Raw genomic sequence first — 23268 nt, forward strand, 5'->3', positions numbered from 1 at the left:
CAGCCAGAGCCTTCCGCCAGACAGGATCAGCCAGAGCCTTCCGCCAGACAGGATCAGCCAGAGCCTTCCGCCAGACAGGATCAGCCAGAGCCTTCCGCCAGACAGGATCAGCCAGAGCCTTCTGCCAGACAGGATCAGCCAGAGCCTTCTGCCAGACAGGATCAGCCAGAGCCTTCTGCCAGACAGGATCAGCCAGAGCCTTCTGCCAGACAGGATCAGCCAGAGCCTTCTGCCAGACAGGATCAGCCAGAGCCTTCCGCCAGCCAGGATCCGCCAGAGCCGTCCAGCCAGGATCCGCCTGAGCCAGCCAGCCAGGATCCGCCAGCTAGTCAGGTACTGTCCCTTAGCCCGGTGCTGCCCCTTAGTCCGGTGCTGCCCTTAGTCCGGTGCTGCCCCTTAGCCCGGTGCTGCCCCCTTAGCCCGGTGCTGCCCCTTAGCCCGGTGCTGCCCCTTAGTCGGTGCTGCCCCTTAGTCCGGTGCTGCCTCTAAGTCCGGTGCTGCCCCTTAGTCCGGTGCCGCCCCTTAATCCAGGTGGGTTTAGTTGGGGGGTGGTCATGTGGAGGGGGGCTACGGAAGCGGATAGTGACTAAGGTGGGGTGGGGACCACGACCTGGACCAGAACCGCCACTATGGACAGACGCCCACCCAGACCCTCCCCTAGACTGTATGCTGGTGCGCCCGGAGTGCGCACCTTTAGGGGGGGGTACTGTGACACTCTGGCTCCATGGACTTTATTATTGAGCCAGGGTTGTTCATTTTCCTTGTTTGGGTGTATTTCTATGTTGGGTATTCTGGTTGTTTCATTTCTATGTGTGGTGATTGTTCGTGATTATTCAGGTGACTCCCAATCGGAGGTAACGAGTGACGGCTGTCGGCTCGTTATCTCTGATTGGGAGCCATATTTATACTGTGTGTTTTCTCGTGGGTATTGTGGGTTTTTGTTCCATGTTTCTGTCAGTGTTACAGAGGACTTCACTATCGTCATTTGTTGTTTTTTGTGGTTGCTTTATTTAATAAAGTCATCATGTTCACTCCACGCGCTGCGTATTGGTCCGCTTCTTCAGACGATCGTGACAGTGGATTTCCTGCTTGAATACATACTTGGTTTGCTGGTGCCAATGTCTCACAATATTATCTCATATGTTACATATTAAATCAAACAAATGGATGTGTTTACTTAGCCTACTCCCTTTGCATGATATAACAGAAGCCATTTGTGCAAGTAATGTGAATATCTTACATTTTCTTTTTGTCTACCTCTTCTGAATGATGTTTGGAAGTCATGTGAATGACAAAGCTCTCGTCTACAGAACTTTGTTAAGATGAGATGGATAACACAGGCTGTTGCAGGCTGTTACGTTGACTTGGTAAATAAAGATTTTAAAACAATCAAAGCTTTGTGTAAAAAATGTTCTGGACACAAAAGCGCACACACGAGCGCACACACACACAAACACAATTTCATAACCTCTGACCTCAGATTTTAGCTGAAGGCAATATTTAATATGTCAGTTATTAACAGCTGATTGTGTCACACATTCCTCAGAATTTTGAAACAGAGCGGCTATATTAGCATCTTCTGCTCTTACTGTATTACATTCATAAACAAATATGCCTAATAGTGCTTGACTTGGGCAGGGGATCACCGGAGCTGAGTACCAGCACCTCACATTTTCCACTGCTTGAGCTCCTATTCCTCATATAATATTAGCTCAAAAGGATTGTGGAACTCCTGCACCTAAATATAAACAGTACCGACACCCAAAATGAGTACCTGAACCTATTTCAGTCCAAGTATGAAAACATGTATGCATTCACTAACTGTAAGTCGCTCTGGATAAGAGTGTCTGCTAAATGACTAAAATGTAAATGTAAAAGTCAAGCACTGCCTACCAGTGGCGGCTCCTGAAAAAATTCTCAGGGGGGGCAATTTTTCTGATGATTTAGGTGACCTACACACATTTTAAAAAATATATGTCCAGCAACAACATGAAGACAGGGGCAGCATATAAGTCAATACCAGAAGCATTTATTGACTGATCTCAAAAGTGTTGGCTTACCAGGGTTGGTGGAGCCCTCAGTTTCATCTTTGCCTCGCAAAGCTAACTCAAACACTCCGCAAAACTTCACACACTGGATTAGCCGGCTGAGGATGTGGCGGTTCTTGCTAATGTCGTAGTAAATATATTTGTTATAGTGAATATGGAATATGATATGTTGAGTAAAATGTTGTGCTAAGATCTATTTAGGTCAGGAGCTGGTTATAAGTTATGTTCCTATCCAATAACAATGGACAAAAGGGTCCTATCTTGTCAGCCTTGTCAGTTTCAGTTCTCCAGTAAACTTGTGATTATCAACACTAACCTCATCGTTGTGGCGGCGGACAGCTAGCCTGTATCCCTCATCCAGTTGAGTGGGAATGTTCACTCTCCCCAAAGCAGACAATCTCAAACAGCTATCCATGTGGGTCTTTGACAGCTCATGTTTCTTAATCTTTCCTGAAAGATGGTGCATGTCCGTTACACACCAGTCGCTGTCCAAGCGGTGCTGTCTGCCGTGCCGCCTTCAGGGTGAAAGAGTAAGCAGGGGGTAGCAGAAGACTGCATTAGCTACATCGCAGCCTGCTAGCCAGGTTTTTCGTTCGTACCAATTTTTGGAAAATCCTCGGGTGTAGGACTTCCCCCCTTTAGTAGAAACCTGTTGAATTATTAAATTTGGTCTGGGAGGTCCTAATTGTTTCGTTGCCAATTTATCTTCATTTGTTCGCCGACAAAAAAGGAACTTCTTTCAAAGACACAATCGAGTTGCACTGAAGCCTAGCCATTTTGACAGTAATAGTGAATTGATTGACGCTGCTACCCGCTCTTTTCTTGAGTTACGTTCATGGTTATGTTACGTATGACGAAAGCGCGTAAGTGCAAGCCCTCAGAAACCCATAGAGATTGTATTGAAAGCTCTGATATTTGAAAAAAATTGATTTTACATGGGAGTCTATGACAGACTTCTGGGCGATTTTCAACCTGACTGAAATCGCCCCAAAAGGGGGGGGGGGCATTTGAAGCACGACTTTAGCCTGATTGGACATTTAGTGGCACTGTGGCAGATCAGACGTCTAGATTACAACACTGATAACTACTGTTGCCGTGATATAATTGATTAGAAAAAAAATCCCTTCCTTTTCCCGTTTGGCAGTGCGTCGCCCATATCGCCCTATTGAACACACCGCCCCTGCTGCCTACCAATAGGCCTATTCTACAAAAAGGCACATTAAATGTAGCCTAAGATCTTTCCATCATATATGCCTACTTTCATCAATGTTAGATCAATGTCAAGTCAACATTAAAAGCAACTTAAATGTTGATACACATTTTCTTCTCTGCATCAATGGTCAGAGGCTCAATGGGCTCATTCCAAATAATGAAAATTGGTTTGCAGCGTTCCACGAACGTCATGGCAACTTGATGAAAAGGGGTAGTGCTCTATATTTTGCAGCACAAAGAGGAACGAGGAACGTCGCGCCGCCGCTCTCTGCCTGCGAAGTGGAGGCTGAAGAACAGAAGTGCTACGTCCTGGCTGATTTATGTGCAGTAAGCTCAGTGAACGAGAGACAAAAACTTAATGTCAAACAAATGGTTTATAAATAGAATATGGCGCCGTCTGGCTCGCGCAGTATCAAACGGAGCTGTCAGACAGTTTTGTATTGGATTCCAGTTATTTTTATCACCATCATAGTGGCTTGGTCCTACTACGCGTATGTTGTACAGCTCTGCATAGGTAAGGATAACTCCGCTGTCGGTACAGTATGGGTTTGAATGCTAGGATGCTGTGGATGCCTTGCATTGCCTTTAAAACTGATGTGTCCATGTGTTTTTCCCAGCTCCTGTGCTGCGTCTCATTTTCAGCATTCACTCATGTTGGTCCAGCCTGATTTTGGACGCTGAACAATTTGTTTATGCTGGTGCTTGTTGTTGACAGTACCAATTTCTACCATCATTTCAAAGACAGTTATTCTGGAAACAAATGTTGGTATCTGGAAGGCTCCTATAAATACTATAACTGAAATAGATTACATTAGTTGCAAATACTGTTTGATTATAATGAAATAATGATAGTGGAAATGTAATTATTGGTTGTTTATATATGGACTGACATCATTCAATAATCTTGCTAATGTGTTTGATTATCTCAAGCAATGCACCATATACTGTATGTATGGACCATTTATTGCAAATGTATAATCCAAACAACTATACAAGAAACAAGCACTGATTAAGATGAAGGGTCTATATCAACTTGTGCCTCTGTAAAACATCCAAGTTGTGGTCTGCTTTTAAATGTTTATGACTATGAAAAATCAAGCCCCCTCCATTTGAGTTCCTCTCCGGATGAAAAATCACTTCACAAGGATGAGTTTGGCAGATTGATGGCCTGTACTATCCTTTGCCTGTATGTATGGATTACATGGATGTACTACTACTTCATACAGCTCTGACAAGATTCATTACGTGTTCATGTGTTGCACATTCACGACAACACTGTGATGTGATCAGCACTTGCTGCTTTACAATAAGCAATCTAAGGTAGAGTAGAGGCCTGAGGGCACACACTTAATGTGTTGTGAATGTATTGTAATGTTTTTAAAATTGTATTACTGCCTTAATTTGCCTTGGCAGCAGCTAACGGGGATCCATAATAAATACAAAATACAATTGGGCCCTATGAACCCTGCTCAAAAGTAGTTCACTATAGGGTGCCATTTTGGACATTTAGTTCCTCCCTCCCATTGGCTTTCAAGGCTGGTTTTTAGGCTGGCAATGTTACACTTTGTTAAATTATTGTGTAAAAGAGAGGAATATTAGACAGAATATTGAATTTACCTGAATAGTGATGCTGATTCCTTAGGTGAAGAGCTCTGTGTGTGTCAGAGGAAACCAGGGATTGAATGTATTAATCTGTTATCAATGCTTTTAGTTCCTACAATATGATATTTGCATTGACTGTAAAATGACAGAAAACGTATATTTCTTGTTTTCTCCTATCTATAATGAAACCAGTAAGATAGGACTAGAACTGTTGTTGCCAGCAAGTGGTGTGATGAGTTCCAAAAAAAATTGTAGCAGTGTATCATCAACTGATCCCTCTAGTTCTGTTAATCCCATTGTCTGACTCACTTAATTCACCCCAAGCAATCTCTGCCTGACCCAGTTTTCCCCTCATAAAATCACTTCACACTATCTTTGAAAAATGGCAGCAGGGTCTTTTGAAGTTGACAAAATGTCAAAGCTGTGATATTCCAGCGCTGTTATTGTTGGGAAACTTTATGAGAATTCTTGGACACAAATCAGTTGTTTGATTTCACCCTTTCAAATGTATTACCAAGCACCTGTTGTAGTATGTGGACAAACAATATGTTATGCCACACCACTAAAGTGCCAATTCACTGCCCTCTTAGTCGTGTTGACCCAGTGTGTATGGAAACTGGGTTGACAACACACACATAAGCATGCACGCACACACAATAATTATTTGTATGATTATTTTGCTCTGATCACCTTTCCTCAGCTCTGGCTGTGTATGTGTGCAGACTGCAGTGTGCTATATGCCTGTGAATATTAAGCTAATGTGTGCTCCTGTAAGGGCTGATTGGAAGGAAGAAGGATCAATGTGCTGTTGGGGAACTGGTCTTATGTGTTTGGTGTTTTTAGTATTAGTTATGTGTAGGATACTTTGTCTCAATTAGGGAGCTGGTCCTGTCTTTTCTGTGCTGTTGATGTAGTATATAATGTATTTGGTGGATGCTGGTCATGTGTATTAGGTGTGTATTTTAATGATGTTTATTAAGTGTGTGTAGGTGTGTGTAGTAAGGTGCAACTGTGTAATATGTGTGTACTGGAGCTTCTCATAGGTGTCTCTTGGTGCTGTTCATGTTATATTAGTAGGTGTATGTAGTAGGGTGCTACTCATGTACACTGAATATACCAAACATTAGGAACACCTTCCTAATATTGAGTTGCACCCTCCCCCTTTTGCCCTTAGAAAAGCCTCAATTCGGCAGGGCATGGAGAAAGCATTCCACAGGGATGCTGGCCAATGTTGACTCCAATGCTTCCCACAGTTGTGTCAAGTTGTCTGGATGCCCTTTGGGTGGTGGACCATTCTTTATACACACAGGAAACTGTTGAGTGCGAAAAACAGAGCAGCGCTGCAGTTCTTGACACAAACCGGTGCGCCTGGCACCTACTACCATACTGCCTATTCACCCTTTGAATGGCACACATACACAATCCATGTCTCAATTGTCTCAAGGCTTAAAAATCATTCTTTAACCTGTCTCCTCCCTTTCATCTACACTGATTGAAGTGGATTTAACAAGTGACATCAATAAGGGATCATAGCTTTCACTTGGATTCACCTGGTCAGTCTATTTCATGGAAAGAGCAGGTGTTCTTAATGTTTTGTATACTCAGTAGTTGAGCTGATTCAGTGTGTTGAGGACTGGGGTGCTGATCCTAGCAAGTGGCCAGGTTCTTTGTTTGCCCCCTGTCCAGCTGCACGTGGAGCAGCTGCAACAGTCAGCACAGACTGTAACAGACACGATGCTACTGTTGTTTTCATTGCTTTCGTGTCAATGCACATTAATGCTTTATTATATCAAAAGGTAAAACAAGGACAGTCATTTATGATTGGAATGGGTCGTGATAAGTTGTAGGATAGGGATCATCAACTAGATTCATCTGTGGGACAATTTCTTCTTGAGCGGATGGTCGGGGGGCAGGAACATAATTTCAAAGAATTTGTAGACTGCAAATTGACTGCAAGAAGCCCAAACATATAATATTTGACTAAAACATAATCATTTCAAACCTTGCTTACGTTTGTATATGATCACGTGTCTCTGTATTATGCGTGGGAATACTTGGGAACAGATTTCCTAAATTAAAATCACTTTGTGCTGATTTCCTGGTGTTTTTACAGTCTTTTATGTCCAAAATAAATAAAACAAGTATTTATATATTTTTGGGGGAAAACTTGGGGTGCCTCATAAAACCACCTCCAGTTGAGGAACCCTGTCGTAGGAGTTTGATGTCTCAGACGGCATTGGGACTAAAGGATGTCTTAGTGTTAGCATATTTCACTTATAGCAATTCAGCAGCATGCTTACAGCATGTCTGTGTGACCCTCAGCTTATTTATCATTATTAAACAATAATTTGACGCCAAGTACACCAAGGAGAAAATTTGCCACATAGGCATATCCTTTGTTTTTAGCACAATCTACACATTATACTGAAGAGGGATGCTGCTGAAAATGTTCAAAGCATTTACATTCATATTTTTTCGGGTGTTATGCAGTAAACGTTGATTTTTTTTACGGTAACTAAATACAGAGACATGACTGCACATTTCTCATCTTTTCCTTTCAGAATCCATCGACAACATTGGAGAAAAGAGTAAGTGCCCTGACCGATATAGTTTTTTTCTACAGTATGATATGATGAACACTGATGCCATGCCATTAGTAGTGCCTGTCTGTCTCAGTGAACCCAGCACTGATGAATAACCCAGAGGATTGAGGCTTATCAATGGTCAGTCGTGTGCCAACAGTAGCCATTAGTCTGACCAACTGTCGCTCAGGTGGTTAGTACCATTGTGGGCAGGGGAAGTAGGTCTGTTAAAGTGCTTGTCTAAGAACTTTCTGTTTCCTCTGCCAGGCCTGAATCTGTTATATACACAGTTAGAGTCAGGAGAGACACCCAGGAATGAGGATGATGTTGCATGATGGGTCAGGGAGTACGCAGTTGGAAGCAGTTGAATAGGATGTTCCCCAAGTCCCTCATCAACACAGGCTGGGACCCAATAGAGACATTTACTGTAGCTAGCCTAAGCATCACTACACGCTTCATCATAGTCTAACCCCAACCTGTCTTTTAGAAAAAATGTCAGTCAAGCATGCAGTTTATAGTCAGTTTCATGGATTCCAATTATGTTTGTTTACTCAAAACCATTTGGAAACTAATTTTCACTGTTATTATTAAAGGCTATGTAAGAGGGCTTCCTGAATAAATAAGATCCCAAAAGCAAAAAGGACTTCTGTTATCTTTGCCAGAGCCTTATCTAAGCAAAGTTAGGCCTAGATTCAATCAGATCAAGCGTTAACCTGCGATAGCCGACATCCGCATAGCTGATGTTTTGGTAATGTCAGAGGTGTAACTGTGTTGGAGCTGTCAAATCGGTGAGCAGCTGCTCTTGATCATTGTCACGAAGCCACACCCATCCTACTCGTGTTAGAAGTTCGGAACGAGAGTGTTAGGGACTGTGTAGGCTATATAGAAATAATGACTCTCTAACTGAAAATCATGAAACAAAATAATGAGGATTTCTATCAGCCTAATCGAGGTGTATATTACATCTCAACAAGTTCAAACTTGTTAACAAGGCTGCATGGGATTTCTCTTAATGCGACTCTGTGCAGCCAATGGCAATGTCCACTTTAGGTAGGCTATAATGCCAGGAGCCGCTTGTGGTTTTACCTCTGCATTTCCACCTCCGACACTGCCAAAACAACCGCTATGCGTATGTCGGCTAAAGCGGATCTGTTTGAATAGAGCCCTTAGTCAAGCTGACCCAAAGCCGCCACAATTTCTCCTTTGGGGGTTCTTAGGAAAAATGTGCTCTGTTCAAAGTGTGGGAAAGGAATAATAACTTTATTGACTTTAAGTTAATGGGAAACAGGGCATTTTTGTTGGTCTATTCGAAAACTGTATCAGAGATCTAGCTGCTAGCAGACATGACTTGCCTGCACAGTGAGCTGTATGTCTTTTTTTCCCTTTGTACAATTTGTTTTGAGGGATATACAAATGTTTTCTTTAAAACAACAATACAATACAGACAATACAAATGGCCACTCCTACAGTGGGTGCTCTGGTCAGAGGGTGTGCTCGCTCCCACCCGCCCCGAGACGCCGACACGGCAAGGCCCCGCTCCCGACCCAAAGGGGATTTTCCAAGGGCGGGAAAAACCAAGCCCCGCCCGATGCCCGGACGGGCATGGAAGCGAGCGAACCCATAACTACCAGGACCAGGATACACACCGCTCACAGCATGAAGCCAAACCACAAAAATCAAAAAACATACAATAATCCCAGCCCTGCCCTCACCCCTGATTGGAGGACCTACATTTGTGTATATAATTATTCCAACACTCATCAATTCCACCCTTCAGAAAGCCACAGATCAACCCATCTTTCCCAATAAATCATCATTCTACAATTGTCTTTCTGTATGTCTTTCTATTTCCAGTTGTTTACCTGCTGGCCTATCATGTTGCCTTCATCTTGTTTACCTGGGCCTACTGGCAGACCATCTTCACCAAGCCCATGAACCCCATGAAAGAGGTGAGTGTGTGTGTGTGTGTGTGTGCCACCGTTGTTATAGTAATCTAGAACTGAAACTAAAACTAATGAAAAAACATTTAGTAAACTTAAATAAAATAATTCACAAATCCATTTGAAAAACTAAAATTAAACTGAAACTATTATCTTTGACTCCAAAACGAACTGAAGTAAAATCAAAACCAACATGAATTATGTTCAGTTTGAGGGGGGGGGTGGTTTCAAAATCTAATGGGGTTTACAAACTTTTTTTCGAATGGGATTTTCAAGTTTCTGAATCTGGCGGGTCACATTGAGATTTACTTTATAATTGAAAGGTAGACTCAGTGAGATGACGTTGCCACAAACAGCACCACAGGTATTCGGCGTGTTTGAGTAGTAAGGCTAAAGCAACCGACAGTAGACGAAAGTCGGGGGAGGTGCATATGCGACAGCCGAAAGTCGGACACTAATGTGGTTTTCCAACAGCAAGGCTCAGATCAACATGGTAGTGTTGCCATTGTTTATTAAATGTTTTCTTTATAATGTCGAAATAAACATGGATCTAACCACCATATCACACAATCTGAAATCATAATAGAATATTATGTGTGTACATTGTACAATCACTTAGTGAGAAAGAGCCTCAAATATCACATGTATTTGTATATATCCACTGTACACATAAATCGCGGCAAATTGGTTCCTCTTTCATGTCTTTGGTCATGTTCACGTGGGTCAAACAAAAGCACCCTGATGATTGGTTGACAATAGAGCCTCCCACAATGCAGGCGATGCTGCAGGATGAAGTTGGTGAAGAGCAACTGCAGAAACTTGCAGTCAAAACTTCATGACCTTTGATCACATTATTTTTGTAAAGTTCATGCAGTTGACATGTAGATGCAAGTCAGACAATCCCCAGAATGCAACACACGATGGTCACCGACTTGACCAAAGTGATTCGCTTGAACGCACCCATTATGCAAGACTTTGCTCTTACACCGTCACACAGAGTATCTGCGCATGTGCACAGCTGTGTTTCATGCTGCTACAACGTGGTAGCTACGGGACCAAAACAGTAGAGAAGTTTAGCCTCGTGCTTCAACCCTCCTGGTTGTTACAGAAATTGTGTCTACCTTTAAACCTAAACTAACCTATGCATTACTGCCACACAGTGGCAAGAAGTGACATCCCCAAAACACATAAATGGCTCCTAGCCTCCCACACATTTCTGTCCCTAACACTAAAACTGAAACGAAATTAATATAAAAACAAAATAAATGTTTTTATAAAACTTAAACTGAATAAAAACTAATAAAGTGGATCTGAAAACTAACAAACTAAACTGAATTTCAAATAAAATCTTAAAACGAATAGAAATAAAAACGAATATATAAACAGAAAACTATAATAACCTTGGTGCGTGCGTCTGACCACAGTCACCCACACGGCTCTAGACAAGTCTCGATGATGAGGTACAGGGAGAGGTGCAGAACTAGGCTACAGTCTCTCCTTCTATGATTGAGAGTGATATTTAGTGTGATATTACATTCTTCTCCAACTGCCTGAAGGAGCACTCTAATAGCACTTCTCCTGACCACTCGGATTCAGTGCTTGTTGTTGTTGAATCCATGTGCTTCAGACGACACTCAAAAATCCTCTTTACACTACTGAGTGCTCTGTTTCATTGTGTGCATTCAAGGGGAGAGAACTTAACATTCAGGTCACCACATAACAATGTTTTCCTTCATACTGTAGTATTTATTTGTTAGATTATTCAGTGGGTGGTGATGTCGCAATAAAAGTGATATATGTGGCACTGGGTACCATGCTGTTTGTTATTGTTGAAGTTATTAGTCCTTAGCCTTCAATCATAAAATGCCTGAGTGCCTCAAAGTAATAATGTAGCAGTGCTGTGGCTCTCCAACCAATCTAGCTGCTCAGGCAGAAGGAATCAGAAGGAAAGGGGAAATATAGAACTGCAAATGACTGATCAGCCTTGCGACACACAACAATACTGTACTGCAGTCCTCCAGCACTCAGAGCTACACATCATTTAGATCACTTGCATTATCATATTCTTTGATAAGTGCTGTAATGGGAAGTGTATCTCATTAGTAATGGATATAGGCCTGCAGTATGCTAGAGGCACAGGATGCTTCTTATTATGTTCCTCCATCCTCTCCTCTGTAGTTCCACCTGTCCTACTCAGACAAGGAGCTGTTGGAGCGTGAGGACCGCGGAGAGTCTCAACAGGAGATTCTTAGAAGGCTAGCCAAGGATTTACCCATCTACACCCGCACCATGTCTGGAGGTACAGAACACACGCTGATAAACGTCTTAACTGTGATGGATGGTTCAATGCAATTCTGCCCTGTGACTTTTACCAATCCACCAGTATAACAATTTCATTGTTATAGGTGCTTTCATTGTTATACATTCTTTATTTAATTGACAAACCATTTTCATTTGACATTCTCTGTTTACAATACAAATATATTTCTATAGCATTTCAGTTGTTGAACACAATTACAGAAATGGTGATGAACAAAAGAACATAGGCCTATGGTACCCCTAAAACCTTTCAATACTTGCTGTTGACAGAGCAGTGTGTAGCGACACACCAGAAGCACTGGCCTTTGGCAATCAAAAGTCAATTTCATTTGTTATTTATCAGTGGGGTGGATAGGCTGACAATGGTGTCTAATTGACCATGCTAACGCTGTCTCTTGCTGTCTCTCCTCAGCTATCCGTTTCTGTGATCGCTGCCAGCTGGTCAAGCCTGATCGATGTCACCATTGCTCAGTCTGTGATAAGTATGGCTTTGCTCATGGTCCTATGTACTGTTAATAAGAACTCTGCTGTAACTCTTTTTAATGTGTAGGAGAATATTCTAGCTGTCACTGAGTTTCCTTACTGTTGTTTTACAGATGCATCCTAAAGATGGATCACCATTGCCCGTGGTATGTATTGTTACTGTATGATCTCATACTAAATATAAGTGATGTTCTATTAATTATTCTAGGGAAATAAACAATATTTTCCATTAGGTCCCTGTATGATTTGTAATAGTGTTTAAATCTCATTTGATAAATAGATAGCTTTTTCCATTGTCGTCAAGGGCTTAACAGATGTCTGGCTACGATATACGCTACATGACCAAAAGTATGTGGACACCTGCTCGTCGAACATCTCATTTCAAAATCATTGGCATAAATATAGAGTTGGTCCCCCTTTCGCTGCTATAACAGCCTCCACTGTTCTGGGAAGGCTTTCCAAGGCTTTCCACTAGATGTTGGAACATTGCTGTGGGGACTTGCTTCCATTCAGCCACAAGAGCATTAGTGAGGTCGGACACTGATGTTGGGCGATTAGGCCTGGCTTGCAGTCGGCGTTCGAATTCATCCCAAAGGTGTTCGATGGGGTTGAGGTCAGGGCTCTGTGCAGGCCAGTCTTCCACACCGATCTCGACAAACCATTTCTGTATGGACCTCCCTTTGTGCACGGGGGCATTGTCATTCTGAAACAGGAAAGGGCCTTCTCCAAACTGTTCCCACAAAGTTGGAAGCACAGAATTGTCAAGAATGTCATTGTATGCTGAGGGGCCTAGCCCGAACCATGAAAAGCAGCCCCAGATCATTATTCCTCCTCCACCAAACTTTACAGTTGGCCCTATGCATTGGGGCGGGTAGCGTTCTCCTGGCATCCGTCAAACCCAGATTCATCTGTCGGACTGCCAGATGGTGAAGCGTGATTCATCACTCCAGAGAACACGTTTCCATTGCTCCAGAGTCCAATGGCGGCGAGCTTTACACCACTCCAGCCGACGCTTGGCATTGCGCATGGTGATCTTAGGCTTGTGTGCGGCTGCTCGGCATTGGAAATCCATTTCATGAAGCTCCCGACAAACAGTCTTTGTGCTGACGTTGCTTCCAGAGGCAGTTTGGAACTCGGTAGTGAGTGTTGCAACTGAGGACAGATTTTTTTACCCGCTACACGCTTCAGCACTCGGCGGTCCCGTTCTGTGAGTTTGTGTGGCCTACCACGTTGTTGCTCCTAGACGTTTCCACTTCAGAATAACAGCACTTACAGTTGACCGGGGCAGCTCTAGCAGGGTGAAAGGTGGCATCCTATGACGGTGCCGCGTTGAAATTCACTGAGCTGTTCAATAAGGCCATTCTACTACCAATGTTTGTCATGGCTGTGTGATCGATTTTATACACCTGTCAGCAACGGGTGTGGCTGAAATAGCCTAATCCACTAATTTGAAGGGGTGTCCACATACTTTTGTATATATAGTGTAGATGATATTTCAGCCTTGTCCATTTCTGTTTGGGGACATTCTTACAATCTATGTTGCAGTCAAACTGTATGTTTTTTTTCCCCATATTGTGTGATATTGACTTGGAGCATTGCCTTATTGTTTTGGAATGTGACAGGGTGAATAACTGTGTGGGCTTCTCCAACTATAAGTTTTTCATGCTGTTCCTGGCATACTCCTTATTATATTGCCTTTTCATCACTGCTACAGATTTACAGTACTTCATTAAATTCTGGATCGTGAGTACAATATTTTCGTTGTAAACTTCTGAATAATTTACATTCTGTAGAATCTAAATCAGTAGAATGATTGCATTTCTAATTATAGTTTACTGTCTTATATATCTATATCTCTCTATATCCATGTTCATTAGGGGGAGAATACAGTATGAAAGATGATGCTTGGTGTATAACTTTAAAATCACTGTTTCATGTTATGTTTTTGGCATTCTGATTTCTCTGCAAGGCTGGAGGTACAACACATGACCGTCTGTTAGAATAACTGGTATGAGCCAATCAGCCAATCAGTGGCATTTAATTTGAGGACGATGCACACTGATTGGTTAAGCTCCCCCTAAACTAGTTTTGTAGTGACCTAGTCCTAGCTAACAAACGCTAACACCCAACTAGATGACATACTTTCCTTACAGTAACTTCAATAGAGAGGTAATGTTTAATGTGCACTTGCAGATACTAGAAGTCTAATGCATTGTGTTTGTGTGGAACTGCTCCCTCAGGATGGTCTGCCTGACAGCCAGGCTAAATTCCATATAATGTTCCTGTTCTTCGCTGCTTCTATGTTCTCTGTCAGTCTGGCCTCACTGTTCGTCTACCACTGCTGGCTGGTCTGCAAGAACAGATCCACTCTAGGTAAGGGCTGTTTTTGAGAGCATCTCACTGGTGTCTCACTAAACATAATGTAAATAGACCTAGTCTGGGTGCACTGACTGAGTCTCCAAGTATAGGGACTTTATTCAATTTTTCTCCACATCCAATAAAAACAGAGATTGAGTCCCTCATCTGTGGTATGATTCGATGTATCTTTGTCATGGCCAATATCAGACAGACAGACAGACAGAGAGAGCAGTCTCAGATTGGAGTGAGTGGATTACTCAGGGAGTCTGTTATAACGCCAAGAGGAGGCTCAGAGGAGTAAGAGGCTTAGAAATAGACACTGGTCAGGTAGCCCTGCTGGACAGGCCTTTAGAGGAAGAGAAGTCAGCCAAACCACAGCTCAGAACAGCCAGCAGACCTGAAGGCATAGATCTGTCCTCAGAGAGCAGGGTACTCAGGCTCTTTGGTTCATTGGCATTAGTTATTACATAAAGTCAATTAGAAATACAGTGAGGGAAAAAAGTATTTGATCCTCTGCTGATTTTGTACGTTTGCCCACTGACAAAGAAATGATCAGTCTATAATTTTAATGGTAGGCTTATTTCAACAGTGAGAGACAGAATAACAACAACAAAGGGAGTGCTCCTAATCTCAGCTTGTTACCTGTATAAAAGACACCTGTCCACAGAAGCAATCAATCAGATTCCAAACTCTCCACCATGGCCAAGACCAAAGAGCTCTCCAAGGATGTCAGGGACAAGATTGTAGACCTACACAAGGCTGGAATGGGCTACAAGACCATCGCCAAGCAGCTTGGTGAGAAGGTGACAACAGTTGGTGCGATTATTCGCAAATGGAAGAAACACAAAAGAACTGTCAATCTCCCTCGGCCTGGGGCTCCATGCAAGATCTCACCTCGTGGAGTTGCAATGATCATGAGAACAGTGAGGAATCAGCCCATAACTACATGGGAGGATCTTGTCAATGATCTCAAGGCAGCTGGGACAATAGTCACCAAGAAAACAATTGGTAACACACTACGTCATGAAGGACTGAAATCCTGCAGCGCCCGCAAGGTCCCCCTGCTCAAGAAAGCACATATACAGGCCCATCTGAAGTTTGCCAATGAACATCTGAATTATTCAGAGGAGAACTGGGTGAAAGTGTTGTGGTCAGATGAGACCAAAATCGAGCACTTTGGCATCAACTCAACTCACCGTGTTTGGAGGAGGAGGAATGCTGTCTATGACACCAAGAACACCATCCCCACCGTCAAACATGGAGGTGGAAACATTATGCTTTGGGGGTGTTTTTCTGCTAAGGGTACAGGACAACTTCACCGCATCAAAGGGACGATGGACAGGGCCATGTACCGTCAAATCTTGGGTGAGTACCTCCTTCCCTCAGCCAGGGCATTGAAAATGGGTCGTGGATGGATATTCCAGCATGACAATGACCCAAAACACACGGCCAAGGCAACAAAGGAGTGGCTCAAGAAGAAGCACATTAAGGTCCTGGAGTGGCCTAGCCAGTCTCCAGACCTTAATCCCATAGAAAATATGTGGAGGGAGCTGAAGGTTCGAGTTGCCAAACGTCAGGCTCGAAACCTTAATGACTTGGAGAAGATCTGCAAAGAGGAGTGGGACAAAATCCCTCCTGAGATGTGTGCAAACCTGGTGGCCAACTACAAGAAACGTCTGACCTCTGTGTTTGCGAACAAGGGTTTTTCCACCAAGTACTAAGTCATGTTTTGCAGAGGGGTCAAATACTTATTTCCCTCATTAAAATGCAAATCAATTTATAACATTTTTGACATGCGTTTTTCTGGATTTTTTTGTTGTTATTCTGTCTCTCACTGTTCAAATAAACCTACCATTAAAATTATAGACTGATCATGTCTTTGTCAGTGGGCAAACGTACAGAATCAGCAGGGGATCAAATACTTTTTTCCCTCACTGTAGCTGATTTTTATCTTTGCTGTACAAATGGCAGTTCAGTGAGATGGAGTAGAAGGTATTAGTCTGCAGTTGTAGCAGGCTTTTAAACAGCAAATCTCCCCACCCTTTGAGAATAACAAACTCTCATCAATCTGTTCCACAAGAGGATATTTGACAACTGATGTCTCAAAATGTTTCTTATCCATGCATTAGACTTATTAGACATTAGACTTATAGTGTTGCTATTGATTCAGCAGTTACATAAGTACCCACAACATAATGCAATGAAGTATTTCTCTCAGTTTCCTTTGAGTTATGAAACATCTAGATTGCATATGTTCTCTATGTTGCAAAACTAGATCTCTCCTCAGTTTTGGTTCAACACTGATCATATTCTATTCTATTGTTCCTCAGAGGCGTTCCGTGCGCCACCATTCCGTCATGGGGCAGATAAGAATGGCTTCAGTCTGGGCCTAAGTAAGAACTTCCGCCAGGTCTTTGGGGATGAAATTAGATACTGGCCACTTCCCGTATTCTCCAGGTATTTATTTATTTATTAGGTGTGCTTGCTGAAGGCAAAGCACAACTCTAGATTTCTTACATAGTCTTATTCTTATTCTTATTCTTATTATTTGAAATCACTCTAGCCCTTAAACGATTTAAGCTATTAACACAAAACGAACTTCCAATGTAGATTGCTTGAGAAAATATTTTTGATAGCATCTATACTTTCTGTGCTACAACAATATTTATATGAGCTTCCAATGCATTTCAATGGCAATAACAGTGGCAAACACTTACATGGGGGGAAAAAAAATAAATTTGGGCACGCATCTACTCTTAAAGGTGCTACAAATACGATTTTTATTTTATTTTTGTAATTTCTGAAAATGTCCATAATGTATCTGCCGCTAATAGTTGAATGATAGTGTTTCACAGTATTAGTGTTTCATAGTGTTGTGTTTCACAGTGTTGTGATTAGCTGTGATATTTTCACTACTCCCTCCGAAGCTGCCACCTCTCCTTGTTCGTGCAGGCGTCGGCGTTCGTCGTCACCGGCCTTCTAGCCATTGCCGCTCCTCATTTCATAATTCCATTGGTTTTGTCTTGTTCATTACACACACATGGTTCATATCCCCTCATCAGTACCTGTATAAGTGTTCCCTCTGCCCCCTTGTCTTTGTGTGTGATTGTTTATTGTGAGGATAGTGAAGCTCAGTGGAGCTCCTTGTATTTTGTATCGCCGGGTTATTTTCCCCTGTGTACCTTGTTGGTTTAGGTGCGCCTGTTTTGCCAATTAGACTGTTTTGACGCATTACTGCGTAACTCTGTTTTCCGGAATAAACCCTGTTATTCTGTGATTTACCCTCCTGCGCCTGACTCCTTCAACTCACCCATCACATAATCACACACCCGACATGGAGTCAGCAGGAGAGGAGCACATGCCTGGAGTCATGGCACGGGTCCGGGAGCATTCGACGATGCTAGCCAGCTTGGCAGAAGCGATGGATCAGCTGGCCGACCGGATCCAGCCACCCACACCCCAGCACCCAGAGGGATGCATATATCCCGACCACTGGATTTCGACGGGACAGCTGCTCTCTGGCAGGGATTCCTCCTACAACTGGAGTTGTACTATTCAAACATCAGCCCGGCTCCATCGGAGCGGGAGAAGGTGTCCGCCCTCGTCTCCTGCCTCTCGGGGAAAGCCCTGGAATGGGCCAATGTGGTCTGGAGTGAAGGAGCCACGTGGACAACTACGGGGAGTTCGCTCGCCTCTTTCGGGCCATCTTCGATCACCCGCCCGAAGGTAGAGAGGTGGGCGAGCGGCTGGTCCACGTGAGGCAGGGGACGAGGACCGCGCAGGACCTCGCCCTGGAGTTTCGAACTCTAGCGTCTGGTCCGGGTGGAACGAGCGGGCCCTCTTCGACCACTTCCGGTGCCATCTACGAGAGGACGTCCGAAGGGAGCTAGCCTGCCGGGACACCATGTTGTCCTTCAATCAACTGGTGGACATGGCCATCCGGTTGGACAACCTGTTGGATGCTAGAGGATGTCCCCCAACCCCCCAACCTGGATCATGAGCTGATGGAGCTGGGTGGAACGGCGATCCGGGAGAGCAGAGGACGACAGCGCCAGTGTCACTCTAATGGCACGAGAGGACATTCTCCTGCACGCTGGAGGCGGCAGGCAGAGCACTCTCGCGTCACCCCAGGTATCGAACACCCACACTCGTTCAGAGCCCTCTTCTGCGCACTGTACCCTACCCGTCTACTTTCCTGATTACACAGTAGTTCCCCAGTGTAAGGCGCTGGTCAATTCAGGCGCAGCTGGTAACTTTATGGACAGGTCATTTGCACATAATCTAGGCATTACATTGGTTCCCCTATCCATTCCACTCCCCATTAGAGCACTTGACAGTCGACCACTAGGGTCCGGGTTCGTAAAGGAAGTTACAGCACCAGTCACCATGGTTACGCACGAGTCCCATAGAGAGCAAGTCACCTTTTTTATTATTGAGTCTTCTGATTTCCCCAGTTAGCACTACACAACCCCACCTTTTCATGGCCGCAGAGGGTTCTCACGGGGTGGTCGCGAGAGTGTCAGGGTAGGTGTCTAGGTGTTTCCGTTGGTCCAACAACAGTGGAAAGTCCAGACACTACCTCCACCGTGTGCATTCCCCCCGAATACTTCGATTTGGTGCACGCGTTTTCTGAAACGCAGGCGACCAAATTACCACCTCATCGGGCGGGGGATTGTGCGATAAACCTCTGGGTAGACCCTGTGCCTCTCAGGAGTCATGTGTATTCCCTGACACAGGCTGAAACGGTGGCGATGGAGACATACGTTTCCGAGTCCCTGCGTCAGGGGTTCATACGTCCCTCCACCTCCTCAAGTTTATTTTTTGTGAAGAAGAAAGACGGAGATCTGCGCCCTTGCATTGATTACCGAGCACTGAACAAGGGGACAATACGTTATAGTTATCCTCTACCCCACATTCCATGTGTGATCGAGTCAATACATGGGGCGTGCTTCTTCACAAAATTAGATCTCCGGAGTGCGTTAAACCTGGTGCGTGTCCGAGAGGGGGACGAGTGGAAGACAGCATTCAGCACAACCACGGGGCATTACGAATACCTGGTGATGCCGTACGGTTTGATGCTCCATCAGTCTTCCAGTCCTTTGTGAACGAGGTGTTTCGGGACATGCTTGGTCGCAGTGCAGTGGTCTACATTGATGACATTCTGGTGTATTCCGCTATGCACGCCGAGCATGTGTCCCTGGTTCTCAAAGTGCTGGCCTGACTGTTGGAACATGAGCTTCATGCCAAGGAAGAAAAGTGTCTGTTTTTCCAACAGTCCGTCTCCTTCCTCGGATACCACATTACCACCTCAGGTGTGGAGATTGAGGGAGATCACATTTCAGCCGTCAGTAATTGGCCGACTCCAACCACGGTTAAGGAGGTACAGCGCTTTATTGGCTTCGCCAACTACTATCGGAGGTTTATCCGGGGCTTTGGCAAGGTCGCAGCTCCCATCACATCTCTGTTGAAGGGTGGGCCGTCCCGGCTCCACTGGTCTGCTGATGCTGACAGGGCCTTCAGTAACCTGAGTGTTCTGTTCACCTCAGCCCCGGTACTGGCCCATCCTGATCCATCACTACTGTTCGTAGTGGAGGTGGATGCGTCCGAGGTAGGGATAGGCTCTGTCCTATCTCAACACTCGGGCATGCCACCCAAGCTCCGCCCCTGTGCCTTCTTCTCCAAGAAGCTCAGCCCGGCGGAGCAGAACTACGACGTTGGTGATCGGGAGCTGTTGGCTGTTGTCCAAGCCCTGACCGTGTGGAGGCACTGGCTCAAGGGGGAGAAACACCCTTTCCTCGTCTGGATGGACCACCGTAACCTGGAGTACATCCGGGCAGTGAGGAGGCTGAACCCTCGCCAGGCCAGGTGGGCCCTATTCTTCACCCGGTTTGATTTTACTCTATCATACATCCCGGGTACGAAGAACATGAAGGCAGACGCACTGGCAAGGCTGTACTACACAGAGGAGAAGCCCATAGACAACACCCCCATACTCCCGGCCTCCTGTATTGTGGCGCCGGGAGTATGGGCTGTGGACGCGGACATAGAGCGGGCGTTACGCACAGAGCCATCTCCACCTCAGTGTCCAGCTGGGCTGCTGTACGTCTCTTGTCCGTGACCGTCTGATCTATTGGGCACACACGTCCCCCTCCTCTGGTCACCCAGGTATCGGTCGTACAGTGTGCTGCCTGACCGGAAAGTACTGGTGGCCTACCTTGGCTAAGGACATGTATGTCTCCTCCTGCTCGGTGTGCACCCAGAGTAAGGCACATAGGCACCTCCCAGCGGGTAAGTTACAGCCCTTACCAGTTCCACAACGGCCATGGTCCCACCTGTGTATTGACTTTCTCACTGATCTTCCCCTCTCTCAGGGTAACACCACCATCCTGGTCGTTGTGGACCGCTTTTCAAAAGCCTGCCACCTCCTTCCTCTGCCCGGTCTCCCCACGGCCCTGCAGACTGCGGAGGCCCTGTTTACTCATGTCTTCTGGCACTACGAGGTGCATAGCACTATTACAGCAACCACTTTAGTTGTTAATGATCTTCTCAATGCTTTAGACACTAAAATGAAATGTGCTGCTTTGTTTGTGGACCTTTCAAAAGCTTTTGATACTGTTGATCATGCTATTTTATTGAATAAGTTGTCCTCGATAGGCCTGAGCTCTGACGCCTGTTCATGGTTTCATGATTATCTTAGTGCTAGAACTCAGGCCAAGTCTGAATTAAGTCTGAATTTCTTGTAGTACATAAAGGTGTACCACAGGGGGCTATTTTGGGACCTGTTCTCTTCACTATTCATATAAACACTATTGGTCAATCTGTTAAAAATTGTAAACTTCATCTATATGCGGATGATACTTGTTATTTGGTGGTTTTTGAATACCTTCCTTAAAACATTCACTGAATATTTCAATAAGACTTTTAATAACACTGCTAGCTTATTTTGGGTTAACTTTTTTGAACTCCAAGCACAGATGGGACACATGGAAATGAATTTGCTTAAGCATTAATCATGCAAATACATGTATTATTTATTATGACAGAGAATCAGTGAGATTCCAACCTATAATCTTCTGTTCTCTATCCATGGAATTAGCATGCCATGTTTTTTTACGCATACAAAGCTGTTCATTTTAGTCTATTCAAACACATCCCATTTCAAAGGAAACAAGCACTCATTAACCTCAGGTGTGGCCAATTAGTGGGCTTGGCCAACACATCTGAACACACTTAACAAGATAGAGGAACATTTTGTTCATGCTGAGAACAGAATGTATGTTTTTTAAATAACATTCTTAGAACGTTTTCTAAACGTTACTATAGTTTTCTTGTGGTTTAATGGAAAGTTTTCTTAATGTTCTCGGAACAATTTGTAAACATGACTTTAAATAGAATCATGAGGAAATCTGTAGGAAACGTTAATGCTGAAGTTTTGAAATTCCCAAAAGCTAACTCTAAGTGTAAATATTGCCATCTCGCCATATTGCCATTGTCGCGTCACTGGTAGGAGAGAAAGTTTTGGAATTCCCAAAAGTGGCTGAATTTACCGAGAGCAGCAGTAGCTCTAAGTCAGAAAATGAATTAATGGAAGAGGAGGAAATAGTTAGAAAGCCAATAAACCTCCTGAAATCTTTCATGTTTGAGCCGATCATTGCCCCAGGTCGAAAAGTTCGTTCTCGGGGCAAGAATAGCAACTGCTCTACTTTTGCATATTTGTGATACTGAATGTTATCAGATCTTCAACCAAAACCTAATATTAGATAAAGGGAACATAAGTGAACAAATAACACAACAATTACATATTTATTTCATTTATTTCATAAACAAAGTTATGCAACACCCAATTCCCCTATGTGAAAAAGTTATACTTTTGAATCATCTGTCCATAAAACATTCTTCCAAGAGTCTTGATGATCATCCAGGTGCTTTTTGGCAAACTTGAGTCAACTTTTTGGACGAGATGGGTCCCATTATGCCTGGCGAAAACCAAACACTGCATTCCACAGTAAGAACATCATACCAAAGGTCAAGCATGGTGGTGGTGGTGTGATGGTTTGGGGATGCTTTGCTGCCTCAGGACCTGGACGACTTGCCTTAATAGAAGGAACCATGAATTCTGCTCTGTATCAGAGAATTCTACAGGAGAATGTCAGACCATCCATCTGTGAGCTGAAGCTGAAGCGCAGCTGGGTCATGCAGCAAGACAATGATCCAAAACACACAATCAAGTCGACATGAAAATTGCTAAAAAGCAACAAATTGGAAGTTTTGGAATGGCCTAGTCAAAGTCCAGACCTAATCCCAATTGAGATGTTGTGGCAGGACTTGAAACGAGCAGTTCATGCTTGAAATCCCACACGTCACTGAGTTAAAGCAGTTCTGCATGGAAGAGTGGGCCAAAATTCCTCCACAGCGATGTGAGAGACTGATCAACAACTACAGGAAGCATTTGGTTGGAGTCATTGCAGCTAAAGGTGGCACAACCAGTTATTGAGTGTAAGGGGGCAATTACTTTTTCACACAGGGGAATTGGGTGTTGCATAACTTTGTTTATTAAATAAAAATGTAATTGTTGTGTTATTTGTTCACTTATGTTCCTTTATCTAATATTAGGTTTTGGTTGAAGATCTGATAACATTCAGTATCACAAATATGCAAAAGTAGAGAAAATTAGAAAGGGGGCAAATACTTTTTCATAGCACTGTAGTTTAGGGAAGCACTGCC

At 43.9% G+C, this 23268-nt stretch overlaps 1 protein-coding gene across 1 annotated transcript in view; it reads left to right on the forward strand.

The window, feature by feature from the left end:
* The first annotated feature begins 3515 nt into the window (after nucleotides 1-3515).
* The window catches only part of LOC121547201 (palmitoyltransferase ZDHHC2-like), a 39271-nt gene continuing 19518 nt past the window's right edge, over nucleotides 3516-23268 (forward strand). The window contains exons 1-9 of the mRNA XM_041858350.1: nucleotides 3516-3774; nucleotides 7424-7450; nucleotides 9299-9393; nucleotides 11563-11683; nucleotides 12116-12185; nucleotides 12300-12332; nucleotides 13809-13929; nucleotides 14427-14559; nucleotides 16875-17001. Coding sequence (XP_041714284.1) covers nucleotides 3648-3774; nucleotides 7424-7450; nucleotides 9299-9393; nucleotides 11563-11683; nucleotides 12116-12185; nucleotides 12300-12332; nucleotides 13809-13929; nucleotides 14427-14559; nucleotides 16875-17001 — 854 coding nt within the window. The 5' untranslated portion in view covers nucleotides 3516-3647. The remainder of the gene's footprint in view (nucleotides 3775-7423; nucleotides 7451-9298; nucleotides 9394-11562; nucleotides 11684-12115; nucleotides 12186-12299; nucleotides 12333-13808; nucleotides 13930-14426; nucleotides 14560-16874; nucleotides 17002-23268) is intronic.

The sequence above is a fragment of the Coregonus clupeaformis genome, chromosome 3, assembly GCF_020615455.1.
Source record: "Coregonus clupeaformis isolate EN_2021a chromosome 3, ASM2061545v1, whole genome shotgun sequence".
NCBI classification, from domain to species: Eukaryota; Metazoa; Chordata; class Actinopteri; order Salmoniformes; family Salmonidae; genus Coregonus; species Coregonus clupeaformis.